The 14846-nt window shown below is 42.4% G+C and overlaps 1 protein-coding gene across 1 annotated transcript in view; it reads left to right on the plus strand.

Annotated features, from left to right (window-relative positions):
- The first annotated feature begins 501 nt into the window (after nt 1-501).
- Nucleotides 502-14846, plus strand: part of NRG2 (neuregulin 2) — a 214480-nt gene continuing 200135 nt past the window's right edge. The window contains exon 1 of the mRNA XM_032220447.1: nt 502-949. Coding sequence (XP_032076338.1) covers nt 502-949 — 448 coding nt within the window. The remainder of the gene's footprint in view (nt 950-14846) is intronic.

Consider the following 14846-nt stretch of genomic DNA (forward strand, 5'->3'; position numbering starts at 1 on the left):
GCGGGAGGTAGGGCGCGGGGCGCGGATGAAGGAGACTCCCGCCCTCTTCCTCCTCCCCTGAGTGGGCCAGAGATAAACCGCCCCCGTCCGCCCGCCCTTCTCTTAGGTGTTGGGAGCCGGAGTCCTCCTCGGGAGGGAGGAGGGAAGGGTTCCGCAGCCCCTGCGTAGCTCCGCGGCTGGGCCCGAGCTTACGCCGCTTCCGGTTTTGCAGCTGGAGCCGCGTCGGCGTCCTGCAAATGGCCCGGCTGGATGCGGCAGGACTGGTGCTGCTGTTCAGTGCCGTCCCTGACGGAAGGCGAGGACCGGGAGGCTCGGTGCAGCAGCGGCGGCGGGAGCAGAAGCCTCTAGAAGAGCTCCGCCGGCGGCGGCGGCAACAGCAGCAGGAGGTGGAGGAGCGGGACAGCCGGCCTGCGGCATCCCACATCCTGGGCCGGCGGCTTGGGCAGCGCGAGGAGGACGAGGGCCAGGGGCGAGAGGCTCTTGGGCTGCGGCTGCCTCGGCATGAGGAGCGCTCTGACGGCGCCCGGCTTTTCTCTCTTGCTGATTGGCGTGTCGCTCGCCTGTTACTCGCCTAGTCTGCGCTCGGTGCAGGATCAGGCGTACTCGGCGGCCGTGGTGCTGGAGGGCAAGGTGCAGGCGCTGTCCCCGGCAGCGGATTCTCCGACGCCAGCAACCGGCAACTGGAGCAGAGACGAGACGCCGACGTCCGGCATCCTGGTGAAGGTCCTGGACTTGTGGCCCCTCAACAGCGGTGGGCTCCAGAAGGAGCAGCTAATCCGCGTGGGCTCCATGCCGGCGCCCTGCTTCAAAGTCAAGCGTAACAACCGCTACATCTTCTTCCTGGAGCCCACCGAGCAGCCTCTGGTCTTCAAGACCTCCTTCGCCCCGCTGGACACCAGCGGCAAGAACCTGAAGAAGGACGTGGGCCGGATCCTGTGCGTCGATTGCGGTGAGTAAGTTGCCTCGCCGGTGGGCTGCCAGCCTCGGTTAGCAAAGGCGCGCCGTCCCCCCCCCCCCCCCGTTCTCCCGGCCGCCTTGTGGTCCTAGGGCCGAGCCCCCTTGCGTCTTTTATGCCGGAGGTCTCTCGCGTTTCTCCATATATATTGCTGCATTGTGAAAGGGTTTGGCGCCCTTCATTCCGGTTCCTTTCCCGTTTGTCTTTTGTGTGTGTGTGTGGGAAGAGTATGGAAAGAAGACCTCGGTTCCTCTTATGGGAGAATTTTCTATTGGAATCATGGCTCTCTGCCTGTTGAACTCTATGACAGCCCTGTCAGCTTTAAATTTCTCTGCCTCGTTGTGTCTTTTCTGTCCCCAATAATTGCTGTTTGGGGGAAGTAATGGACTAAGCTTCATGGTCAACAGATTCACAATTGGAGACTGGTGACATCTTTTTCAAATATAATAACCTGCCGTTAAACCAGATGCTGCTTGCTAAATGTTCAAATATTCAAGTGTTGTTCTGAAAGCTCTAGAAATCCTAGACTTCTGAATATCTTTTCTAGATTTCATTGGCATTTAGGTGATGTTGTTATGACTGAGGTTGGATGAGGCTATTGAACAGCCAGATCATAGTTCCAGGGCAGCGTGTCCTGAGTTTGCTTGAGTTTGCTGAACGGGTGCATGGGAAATAAAAGGATAACGTTTCACTGTTGCTGCAGGCCAATTACTTTTCATGGAATTTGACAAAGCAACGCACCTAAGGGCCAAGACAAAAAAGTTACAGTGCACCTAGACTCAGAAAACATAATGGTATGTCCAGACTTTCTAGATTTCACTGGAGCACCACTTAGGAGAGAGTGGGTTTTAATTGCTTTTTTGAGTGTCTTTCGTTCAGTTGAATCACATGTATCGTATGCACCTATTTGTTCTGAAAAAGGTCCGAGGCATTGAGGGCAGCTTTGACTTGGACAACTGATTTCAATCTGGAAAATAGCATAATGGGAGAAGGTGGTTGCTTATCAGTGCCATTGCTTTGGTCACATTTGGAGACATACCAGTTGCTTTAGGACAGCAATGGAAACACTGAGAAATCTAATGTTTTATCATTTGTTTCCAATTTACCTGTCCCAGTAAGATAATTGATTGTAGAAGACCTCTTAAAATTGGATTGTCTGGTTTTTCAGGTTTGCTTTGCATACCTAGTGTCATGTGCCAGTACTTTATGTTGTATTTTTCACACACATGGCCTCTAGTATTTGGTTATTTTCAAGCATATTCTCTCCCTGTTTCTTCTTCCAGTTAAGATGATTAAAAGAGAGATCACAGACTTTCTAGACCTGCCTTTTTAGTTCATGAACTCTATACTATGACTGATAGAAATATATATTATAGAAGCATATCGTGAGTGGGTTTTTGGAAGAAAACATTCAAAGGAATGTTCTCTATACCATTTCATAATCTCCTGTTTATCAATTAACTTGCCTTGATTTATTTTTCATGAATGTTGTCTTTTCCTGTATTCAGGGGAAAGAGTTCCAGTGGTTTTTTTTTTTAAAAAAAAATACAGATTATCTTTTATCTTCAGTGAATGAATTCAGAAAACACAATGCTCTAGGATGGATAAACAGTCTCTCTATACTGCTTAAAACAAGATTTTCAAAACAGGTGATACAGATGCTCATTAAAATAGATGTATTTAATTTCTCTGATATGTTCTCATTTGGCAGTAGTGCTAAAGATTTCAAAAACAATTTATGGACTTTAAGACTATAAAGTTAAGCATGTTTTGTTGGAAATAAACTTTTGTTGCTAACATAGGCTGCAGCCTACACATTGAACTTCCTGTTCGTTTTTACATTCCTTCTAATCTGCTGAAGCCATAGTGCTTTGTATATGAATTCTCTAAGCTACCAGTAAAGAGAGAATGCAAAATGATACTTTCAACTAATTATTCTTCAATTTAGTTTTCACAAACATGCGCAGAGCAAAACTTAGAAAAACTGTAATGGTTTGACTGCCCATAGACCTGTGATGACTATGGCCAAAGGAACGGGGGGGGGGAGGGGAGGGGAGGGAAGGGGAGTGGGAAGGAAAACACTGGTGCCAGTCATATGGTTCTGCAGGGTAAAAGGGAGAAAAGGAAGCAAATTTTCTACTATTGTCACCATTTGTATCACCTAATGCATCCCTTTCCACCTTTGACAAATTTATCCCTTTTATAATGCAGTTCTTTCTCTTATCAAGCCATCATTGTATTCTTTTCATCTGAAAGCTGGGGCACTTGTGCAGTTATACAAACAAGCCCTTTCTTTCTCATGACTGTGCCAAGAGGTCTTTCTGCAGAGGCTCCTCACTGAAATGTCACCTATCATAGAACAACTCTTTTTCACTGTTTGGAATCCTGACAGCTACTTATTTCACAGGGCTTGCTATTCTTTCTTTCAAGTCATCTTATTAATTCCAGCATTCACCTTTATAGTTGCCCCTGTTTGAACCAGCTCTCAGTTAACTGGTGAGGTAATCTTGGGATTTTCAGCTCTTTAATTCACTCTTGACCCTTAAATCTATTAAGAGACCCTTGTGCGCGCATGTTGTTTAGGATATTACTATCTTTTTGATACAATTGTATCAAAACAGTACATCAATGTTCATGTATAACAATGAATTTAACTCTCCCAAAGCTAGTAAGCTCTGAAGTGGGTCCCAATCAGAGTTGATCGGGAGCTGCCCCAGCTTTGTGGGGTACTGCAGGTTCAGTACTCTCTCTATTCCTGTTTAACATCTACCCGAAACATCATCTGTCATCATGGGATGTAGTATCTCCATTATGTGGATGATACCCAGTTGTACATCTCTGTCACAGGTGAACTAAGCAATGCAGTAGATACTCTTTTGCAATGCTTGCAGGCTGTGGGGTTCTGGATGGGGAACAACAGGCTTCAACTAAACCCTAGTAACTCAGAATGGTGGCAAGTGGGGTAGTCTTCTGTATCTGGGGTTCTTCCATCTTTGATTTTGGATGGGGTTGCACTGCCCCAGATAGACCCAATCTGGAGCTCTTTCTGAACTTGTGATTCCTATACAAGGAGCTAGGAGGGTTCAATTCCATGTTGTGCATCAGTTGCCTCCTTTTCTGGATTGGGAAAACTTTTCAGTTACTCATGCCCAGGTCATCTGCCTTATGGTTTACTTCAATGTGCTCTACATGGGGCTACCCTTGAAAACTATTCGGAAACTGACTCTTCCCCTAGATGGTTGCTAAAGAGTAAGAAACTTCCTTTCTCTTACTTACAATCTGCTATGTTTGCGGCCAGAACTAGTACTTTGGCAGTCTTGCCCCCTGGATTTGAATGTGGCACTTACAAATGACTCAGAATGACTTTTGGATGGCTGTGGACCAACCCAGGATGGGAAATCTTGAACACTGCAGCTCCTTATGAGAGCAGTGGGAAAGTCAGTAGTATTTTTTACATCTCTTTCTACCAACAGAATGTTTTCGTAAGTATGCCTGGGACTTTTAACTTCTCTTTTTGAACTTTTGCTTTTGTTCTTTATCCTTAATTGACTGACTTATTTCAATCTGTTTTTTTTTTTCTTTCTTTCTTTCTTTCTTTCATTTATTTGATTGCTCTCGTCAATGTCTGCTTTTCTGTATGGAAACACAGCATGTGCCTCTGGATGGCAAAAGTGTTCATATTTGAATGACATATTATTAAATATTCACTGCATGAGATCTATTTTATTAACCTGCAAAAAGTTTTTAAATCAGAATAAACAGAAAATATCTTCTTTGTTTTTTTTTGCTTATTCCCTGCTTTACTGATCTGTTGCATCGAGCAACAGCATATTAGAATACAGAGAGGAGGAAGAGGCTGACATTGGGGGAAACAGATACTGTTTAGCAACCTGTTTAGCTGATTTTTTTTCTAAAAGGTTTGATGAACTCATAAAGACCATGAAAAACACTCCGAAAAAGCTGACCCTGAATACTTTAAAACCCATAAAAAGAACTTGTTTTCAAAGCAGCAGACTCTTTAGGAAGAAATATAGACACAGAAACAAATACAGACTGTGGAAAACATTCAGAAGGAATGTGTTGTTCCAGCAGTCTATTAGCCAGGAATAAATATAGACTCAAAAAACAGAGTTGACTTCATATACCTTCCTGAAACTCAACCCTGTGCTTTTCTATAATGACAGAAAACTCTTTGGGTGAGGAAGTGGCAAATGTGTATTTTTAAGGGGTTTGAAGGAGAGAGGGAAATGGACTTATATTTAATTGGGGAATGATCTTATCTCATTTTTTAGGGAGAAGATAGATTGGCTTTGGAGATTGGATTTATTGTATTCCATCAATCAATAGTTGATATGAGATGGTATTAAGAAACAATTGTGGATATTTGATCTGGGACTAAATATTTGGGATGATTTGGGATTGAAGCTTTGGTAAATTTTCTATGAGTTGATTACAATAGAAGTTTGTTAACAGAGCATTTTCGAATTTCAATCTTGTCTTTTATTACTGTTAATAATTCTTATTACTTTTATACTTTTATTATTTATTATTGTAGTTTTTACTGTTAACCACTTCATTATTAATGTAGTATGTAGATGACAGGCTAACAATTTGTAAACAGATTTAGTAGTTAGTAGCTAAAAATTCTTTTGGACTGTTTCATAAGGGGTGAGAAATTAACACTGTTGTATTGTATTAATCAGCTTTCAACTAGGAAACTTTTATGCCTGTTCATTTTTTTCCTGCTTCTGAAATATTACGTTTATCAACAATAAAAAAGCAAATCTTTTGTAATATCATTTCTCTCTTCCCTCCCTCTCTCTGTCTCTCTCTTTCCCCCACTCTCTTTCTCTCTCTCTTTCCCTCCCTCCATCTTTCTCTCTGTCTATCTATATTTCTCTCGTTCTCTGTCTTTCTCTCTTTCTAGCTCTGTCTAGCCTTCCTATCTATCTATCTATCCATCCATCCATCCATCCATCCATCCATCCATCCATCCATCCATCCACCTACTCGCCCACCTTCCCTCACTCCATCTCTTCCTTTCTCCATCCATCCATATCTATCTATCTATCTATCTATCTATCCATCCATCCATCCATCCATCCATCCATCCATCCATCCATCCATCCATCTATCCATGCTCTCATGTCCAGCTTCATCTATCATGTGAATCCAATCACTTGGGCTGTGGAGGGGAAGTGGAGGCTGGCAGGCAAAACCAAGAGTTGGGGATCCTTGTAAAATAAGGCAACTCCAACCTGGATCCTGTCATGGAGACACTCCCCCTTTTCTCTCCCTCTCTCCCCCAGCAGCAGGGGCCCAGGTGGCTTGAGCGCAGCTCCATACTTGGTACACCAGCTGGGAGGCGGCAGTGCAGAGCCCCACCTCTGACTGGCAAGAGCGGAGCAAGTAGGGTGCACATCTTCCCCGTCACGGCAATAGCACTGGCCGGGAGGGATGCGTGAGCTGAACATTTAGAGCCACATTCAGTGGAGTTTGCAAGCGGGCTTAATGGGGCCACTTAGTGGGGAGGGCCCATTTGGTTCACTACAACATAGGTTGGGTGGGAATGCAGAAGGTGAAGGAAATCTGTGCCTCTTGGCATTCAACCTTCAAATACTCCTTTGGGGTGACTGGGAGGGGACGGTGAGGGGTGGGGCCGGCCAGTGGTGGAATCATCAGACAGGGAGCCGCAGCAGAGGGACGAAAGGCCCTGTGGCTTGCAGACACCCGCCATATCGCATATTGTGCTGGGGTGATGGTGCGTGTGCTCACAGAGAGGGCTCTGTGTGCCACCTCTGGCATGCGTGCCATAGGCTCGCCACCAGGGGTATAGATTATCAAGAGGTTTTCACAATTCTGGCCTTCCAGAAGAGTGTTAAGACTGTCACTTAGCATGAATCCAATAATGGCATGAAAACTTAGGATTGGTTAGTGGCTTAAGAGCACTCCCTCCGTCTTTTTAATTCTTAGCTGTGTTTTTTAACTTATCTATTTTTGTATAGATTTTTTTTGTTTTCTGTTTGTAAATCCCCACAGTGACTGGAGTAGTAAAATGGGCAGTGTATAAATTTGGCAAATAAATAAAAACAGTATATTAAGTTTTCATGACAATCTCACTCGTGATTGGTGTTAGAACTATGTGTTTTATGAAACAAACTATCATAATTCTTATAAAATATATAAACACCAAATAAAAGTAAAACCAACATAAAGATCATGTCTTTTTTATGGAAGACAGACATTGTAAGAAGCCTGTCTATGTGAACAATGAATATCAATTGATAAAATGGGTTTTATCCTAGGCTACCAGAATTAGTTGCTGCCAGAATGCCTATAAAACATCATTTTCTTTAGATGGCAAAAAGATCTATATTGTTTCTTGATTCCCATTAATTTGACGAGGGGTGCTTAAGAAGGGTCTTTTTTTATACATAAAGCAAAAGTCCTAAAGCTGCTTTTTCAAGAGAATCTCCATAGGCATATAAAGCAAAATGTACCAAAAATTCACCTATCCTGATCAAACCAGTCTTTGAACCTGACATTAATATGGGTAATATGTCTAGTTTGCCCATAGCAAATCTGTTCTTATAGGATATGGACAAGAGATGTATAAATGGGTAATGATCAAATTGTTCAACATCACCATTTCTTTTTGAAGTCCCAATAATCTAGTAAAATAAAACGCTTTAGTGGCTATAAGGCCTTGCTTTTAATTTTACCTATTATAGTATAGACAATTGGTAATTTCCAATAGGGAAACATTCTGAATTTTAGTAATAGTTATTAGTTCAATATTGATGGTTAATGAATGATGGTTGTGATCTGTCAAATTTAGGTAAAGGTTTGAAAAGGAAGAATCTAACTAAGTATTTGGTTAAACCCCCCCCTGATCTGTTCCATCCAGAAGAGAGAGAAATTGATGCAATGGTTGTCAGTTAGCAGGAAAAAATGGGCAGACTGAATAGAGCAGGAATCTGAAAATCAGCAAGAGAGCGAGGAGGGGAATGTATAGTCCTGATAACCAGTGAGAGCTATTTCTCCCTTCCTGCTTCACTAAAGATGCAACCAGTTACCGTAGCTGCTGTTCAATCAGCAATCAATTGATCTTGGAGAGGGCAAGGAAAGGAAACAGAATCACATTCTGAAAGGCTTGAAACTTTAAGTTTGAGAAGTGTCCTTTCGGAAAATAAAATATATTGTTTTAATATTGTATTTTTTTTTAGTGAGCAGAGTCGTATATTTGATGGGAGACCTTATAAATGGAATGGATAAATAGACGAATTATTGTTGCATCATTAGAATTATTGAACTGGAAGGGAGAGACAAAACAGGAGCATTGATAAGGGTGGGAGTCAACTTCTTTTGAAAGGGTGCTTCAAGGATTTAAGGACATTTATCTACGCCTGAAGACTCCTCAGCTACTGGAAGTAGTTGAGAACTAATGGCATCAGTTGAAAGATTAATTGCATTAGTTGCTAAGGTTAATAATAAGTTCAGCAGTAGTATAGTTTGCATTAAGGTCTGCATTGGCCTGTTGAGTCTTCGTAGAATACCCTCTTGTTTGAAGGATCATCAACAGCAGGCAATAGCTTACTCATGATGTTAAGTTGGAAGATTCAGATATGGGAAATTTGAAAATCAGCAAGATATAACAGCATATGAAATGTGGTAATTTGTTTGGAGGGCAGTAAAATCCACTGACTTCCAGGTTGCAGACTCTCAGCTGCACAGAGATTCATTATCTGGGGCTCACATTATGGAAACTGTCTTAGAGAAATTAAGATGGTTCTTCTTGTGACCCAGCAACTGAAATTTAGGCTGTTCATTAATATATGTAACACAATTGGATTTGGCTGCAAGGAATGAATGTGCTTATGACAGGCAGAAGTAACAGTATTTGTCTCTGTTGTGATGGAGATTTGACCTGGACACTATTACCACCTTCAATAGTTTATTAATCTGAGATTGTTTAGGACTCTTCAAATTTATTTGCTGCCTATAATGTGGTTTAATTTTGAATGTTGTTTATCCAAATTTTTCTCATGAGCTTCAGTGAAGGCAGAGTTTTTTTCAGTATGCTTATGAACAAAGCTTCAAAGTTGCTCTTCAGTGAGTCTAGATTTTTACTAATAAGGCTAACAGCTCAAAAATGGGCATAATTGCAGGCTAATTCTGCCGACTGCCAGGAATTTGATCCTAACTGGCTCAGTTGACTCTGCCTTCCATCCTTCTGAGGACCCAGATTGTTGGGTGCCTAAGTGGCACTTAGGCTATTAGCATTTATAAGTCTAGGTGCTATTGCTATAAATCCAGGTTATATCAGTGCACTTTGATGATAAATGATTATGGAACCTTCTTTACTAACGAATAATGTGATTTAAAACATAAAATTGAGTCTTCCCAACTAGCAGAAAATTATTTAAATAATTATTTGAATTATATGACTTATTTAAATTACATTTATTTATTTATTTATTTATATTATTTAAACTACAACATGGTTTTATTTAAATTACAACCTATCTAACAAAATGAAGATGTACCAAAAAGTAAGGTTCGTGTAGGAAAGTAGTCAAGGTGGGACTGGAGGAAATGCACTTTCAAACTCATCAGGCCACCTAAAGCTTGAAATGCTTTCAGCATTCTTCCGACGATCTTTTTGTAGTGAGGATCTTTGTTATTGCCTAAAAATTTCTGTATGACTTCTTTAAATGCAATCCACCCTTCTTTTTGAGGATCCGTCATGGTATTGACAAACTCTTGATCAACTATAAGCCTTCCAATGTCTGGTCCGACGAACAAAATTTCCTTCAATTTTGCCTCCATGGAAACTTGGTGACCCAGTATTTGAAGCATTCTCCATCTCTTGGAAGTGATTTTACGAATTGCTTTATCAATCCCAATTTTATGTGGAGAGGTGGTAGAATAACTTTATGGGAAGGTACCAAAGTTTCTCAGAGGACATTTTTTTCACCAACTGTTAGCACCCTCGTCTGCCAACTCTTCTTGGTCCAGTGATTTTGTCTGTCTCGACTGTCCCATAGACACAGAAAACAAGGGTATTTGGTATACCCAGCTTGTTGCCCGAGCAGCATGCACAAGGCCTTCAAGTCCCCACACACTTGCCAACCATGGTCTTCATATTTAAGTTCACGAAGAACCAATTCCAAGTTCTCCTAGGTTTCCTTCAAGTGTAAGGAATGACCTACAGGTATGGAAGCGTAAAAACCATTGTCGAGTAAAACTGCTTTGAGACTTCTTTTTGAAGAATCTATAAAAAGACACCATTGCTCTCAATCATATTGGATTTTAAATTGACCCATCAGACCTTCGACATCGATGCAATAAACCAACTTGTCTTCCTGGGCAAAGTAAGGAACGAACTTCTTTTCATGATGTTTGAACCATGAAGATGACACTCCTGGCAACAATAAATTCCTGCTTTTCAGCCTTGATCCAAGTAACTCAGCGGCATCTTTGGGAAGATTCAAGTCTCTTATCAAATCATTCATCTCCTCCTGAGAAAATAATTTTGGTCTTGTATCATCTTCAAAGTCAGAACTTGATTCGTCATCTGGTTCAGGTATGACTTCACCTTCATCTGAGCTAGGTCTCTCTTCCAAGGTAGCAGGGGGCTTGGGTACTGGTATATCTGTGCCATGGGGGATGGGACGAATTGCTGAGTGAAGATTGGGGTATGAAATGGAATGCTTCCATTTGGAATTAAACCCTTTCACCTCGCATGAACAAAAGTAACAGTCATCACTATGGTTCTTTTGCTCTTGCCATACCATAGGAATCCCATAATGGAAAGATTTTTTCTTATCCTTGAACCAGTTTTGGAAGTCTTCAACACACCATTTGCACACTTTATGAGGCCCCCAAACTTGATCTCCAATTTTTAGTACAAAGTATGCAAAGTATACTTTTTTCACAAAGTCTGTAATATTCTGCTGTTGCTTCAACACTGTATATTCATCACAGATGAAACAGAAACTCTCTGGCGAATTAATACACTTTCGCGGAGCCATAACATAATGGTTGAAGAATGACAAACTAACATGAATTGCGATGAAAAAGTGTGAACAGCGTAGAACCAAGAACCTGATGATGACTCGTACACAAGTGTGGCACGCAGGAGAGAGCAGCTCTGTGTCTGTACACGTCACAGTGCTGGCCACGCCCCCTGCACTGACCGGAGATGCTGCTATCTACCCTGTGTCTCCCTCCCACTGGATTCTTCAGGAAAGATTAACCCCTTCTACCATTAGAAGCACAGACTTAAAACTTGCTTAGCTTATGTATATATTGCTGATCATCAGATTTACAGTGCTATATTTTTTTACATAACTTGCACAAACCCTTTAAGGCATTTTATATCTTAAATGCACATGTGAATTAATTAATAGTAATTTGGACTTTAAATTTGGTTAAAAACCCATAATATAAAAAAGTACGAAAAATTAAAAAAAATGATAAATTTGAAGACAATTTCACATGTTGTGGCAAATCAAGACGTGTAGGAGTTTTTTCAATATTTTATTTGTTTTCAGCACACCAAGATACATGGAAATTAGATGAAAATAATCAAACAGCTTTTTAGTTGCAGACCTGTGAATTATTAACACAATTAAGTTTTTTTTTAAAAAAGAAATAATGATAGAATAATATAGGAAGCAGAAACATTCTTATACAATAATTAATAACTAAAAATTACTTGTAAATGTCCACAGGATGTTTTTGCCATGTTGCGGTAGGAGCCATTGCCATAAATTGTATTAAATCAAGTTTGTTCTTGAATAAACAGTAAAAAATGCACTATTATTTTAAAACAACAGAATATACATTTTCATTAATTTTTCTTATAATCTAATTTAAAACAAAAAATATATATGCAGTTGCAGAACGGTCAGCACCCAATATTTAAATATTGAATAGTAAATTCAAATTTTAGTTCCGTCTTAATGTCTACAAACAAAAGAAAATCTGAATTGTTTTTTGAGTTCTCTAATTGTCTATTGATTTCCCCCCCTAAATTTAGTTTTGGAAAAACTAATAGACAATTAAAAAACCCACTAAACAATCATATAAAGAGAACCTACTTTTGTTAAAAGTTGGGTGCTTTTTTACTGATCTTGTAAAGGTGTGTGGGAATCATCTTGGGAGACAGCAATGAAATGCAGCCAAGGGAACAGTCAGATAAAAGACAGCTAAGCCTGCAGCAGAATGTGGTTGGGGCAAGAGGGTCAGAAGAGACCCTCTTTAGCTTCTCTTCTCTAACTGTAAAAGAGATGGTGTGGGAAGATGTACTTTCAAGCTTGAAATTCTGTAAAGACAATGCTTCTCAAACTTTTATTTTTATTACCCAAAACAGCTTCTCAGAAAGTCATTTTTTACCCAATGTCGACCAAAAGTGTTATCCATTATATCTCACTTCCCTGTGACACTAATTGGCCAAAGCATCATATGATAAGTAAGACAGCTGTATTAGCTTACTTGCCACTGTCTGTCCCCTTTAGTATCTGCTTCTCCTTTTCTTCACTATAATTCTAGGGCTTTGTACTTGAACTTCCTGTTCCTGTGCAAGAACATGTATTTTATTGACTGTTGTCAGACTTCCATGATGTAGAAGTGGGTTCCTAGCAGTTCAGTTCAGTTTGCCTGAATAGATAGTGAAAAAATCTGGCATACCTTTCTGAACTGGTAGTAATGGCAGCCTGGCCACACACCCAAACCAGTTTCCTGGTTACTGCTCGCTTGCCCTGCCCCAGTCTCTGCTCTGCAGCTTGCCTGCCTGAAGTGCTGCGCCACTGATCTGGCTACCAGGTAAGCCTGTGAATCGCGGCTTAGCTAGCTGTCCCTGTCCCCTTCCCTGTGGCCCTGCCATGCTTCCCTGCCTTCCATGCGGCCTTCTAAGTGTCCCCGTGGCCAACTTGCAAAGGCAGGCAAGCGGAATTCTGTGTGGAAGGCAGGGAAGCATAGCAGGACTGCAGGGAAGGGAGCAAGCAACCTACTCCCCTCCCCATGGCCTTGCCATGCTTCCCTGTCTTACCGGTGGTCCCCCATGCCCCCTTGCCTTCTGAAGTCAGCGTTCAGTCTGGCCTGACCAGTGGGTGGACAGGTGGCCCTTGGTGGAAATGCAGATGCTGTGCTAGGGCTGAGAGGGGCGGCGGCAATGCTGCGGGAGGGCAAGCAGACATCCCGGGGCTGCTGCACATGTACCCACTCTGTTTTTGCAAAGGCAGAGCTCTCCCCCCCCTGGGTGCAGGGCAATCCAAAGAGGGGAGGAAGATGTTGCAGAAAAGGCTGCTTTCCACCTGGGCCTGCGTGCCTCTTATGCCAGCTCCACGGGGCTTTGGGCTCGAAAGCAGTTCATTGGCTTCCCACCCAGCCACCTGCCTACTCCTCAGAAACGGTGCTGCTTACCGCTGGCGAAGAAGCAGAGCAAGAGGCAGAAGCCACTGGAGGGGTGGGGGTGGGGGGGTAGCCTCTCATGTGGGGAGAGGGCCACGGCCGAGTCTCCTTCCCCCAGAGTGCTGGGGTTCCACCATAAAACCGCGTTCGACTAAACCGCGCTTGACGAAACCACGTAGCTGACGTCATCAACAGGGTGACAACCGCACGGAGACAGAAGCACGCTGTAAACGCTAAACCTAAAATTAACCCCTAAACCTAAACCTAACTCCCCTAAACCTAACCCTAAATCTAACCCTAACCCTAAACCTAACCTTTAACCTAACCCTAACCCTAACCCTAAACCTAACCCTTAACCTAACCCTAAACCTAATCCTAACCCTTAACCTAACCCTAAACCTAACCCTAATTCTTAACCTAACCCTAAACCTAACCCTAACCCTTAACCTAACCCTAAAGCTAACCCTAAACCTAACCCTTACCTTAAGTTGAATCGCTTGCTTTCAAAGCGCTATTTAAAGAGCCCTTCTTTCTCTGCACTGGCTGTTGTCAGTGTTGACAGCCCTGTTGATGACGTCAGCGGCACGGTTTAATCGGGCACGGCTTAGTCGAGCGCGGTTTTGACGGGTCACGAGTGCTGGACTCCACAGGTCATTCCCCGGAGTGCTGGACTCCACAGGTCATTCCAGGGGTAGCACCGGTGATCAGAGAGGCTGATCTGCAAAGAGAGCAGGGAGGTGGCTGGGTGGGAAGCCAATAGGCTGCTTTGGAGCTCAAAGCCCCACAGAGCTTGTGAAGGGAGCCCAAATAAAAGCGCTCTGGGGATCCCCCCCCCAAAAGACAGCAAAGAGCCACGGCCTGGTGCATGCTCACCCTCAAAACTTTTCGCCACCACTTTGGTGGGTGTGGGTTGGTGGGGTGGGTGTCATGTGACTGAGTGTGTGTGAGTGACGTCAAGTTGTCCACGCTCAGTCACATGCCCCATCTAGCCACGCCCACCAAAACAGTAGTAAAAAAAATGAAACTCACCTCTGCTATGGTGCCATGAACAAATCCTAGTAGTTTATCTGAATTAAGCTTGGTTGAAGTTTGGCTGATGCAATGAAGAGGCTTGTTGGGAAATTCCTATTGTGGCCGAGGGCTACCCCTACCTTTGTTCAGACCTTGCTGCACGGAGAAATGCCAAATCTGCATTTCTAAAAGCTGGCATCAGCTTAGTATCTGCTTGGTGCAGGGAGCTGGGGCTCTTAAGTTTCTTAAGATTTTTATTTCTCTTTTAGGGGAAATATTTTATCTTGCCTTTTTAAATATTTCTCAAAATATTTCATTCTTCTAGAAGAGGGGTGGGTGCTAACTTTCTATTGTATGCTAAGGTTGTCTAGGTTCAGCAGCTTTGGCAAATGATACAAGACAGTCTGTAATGAGCATGTGCTTGGAGTTCCCTTGTATATGCTGAAATACCCTCAGGTTATCT

Source organism: Thamnophis elegans, chromosome 6 (genome assembly GCF_009769535.1).
Source record: "Thamnophis elegans isolate rThaEle1 chromosome 6, rThaEle1.pri, whole genome shotgun sequence".
NCBI lineage: Eukaryota > Metazoa > Chordata > Lepidosauria > Squamata > Colubridae > Thamnophis > Thamnophis elegans.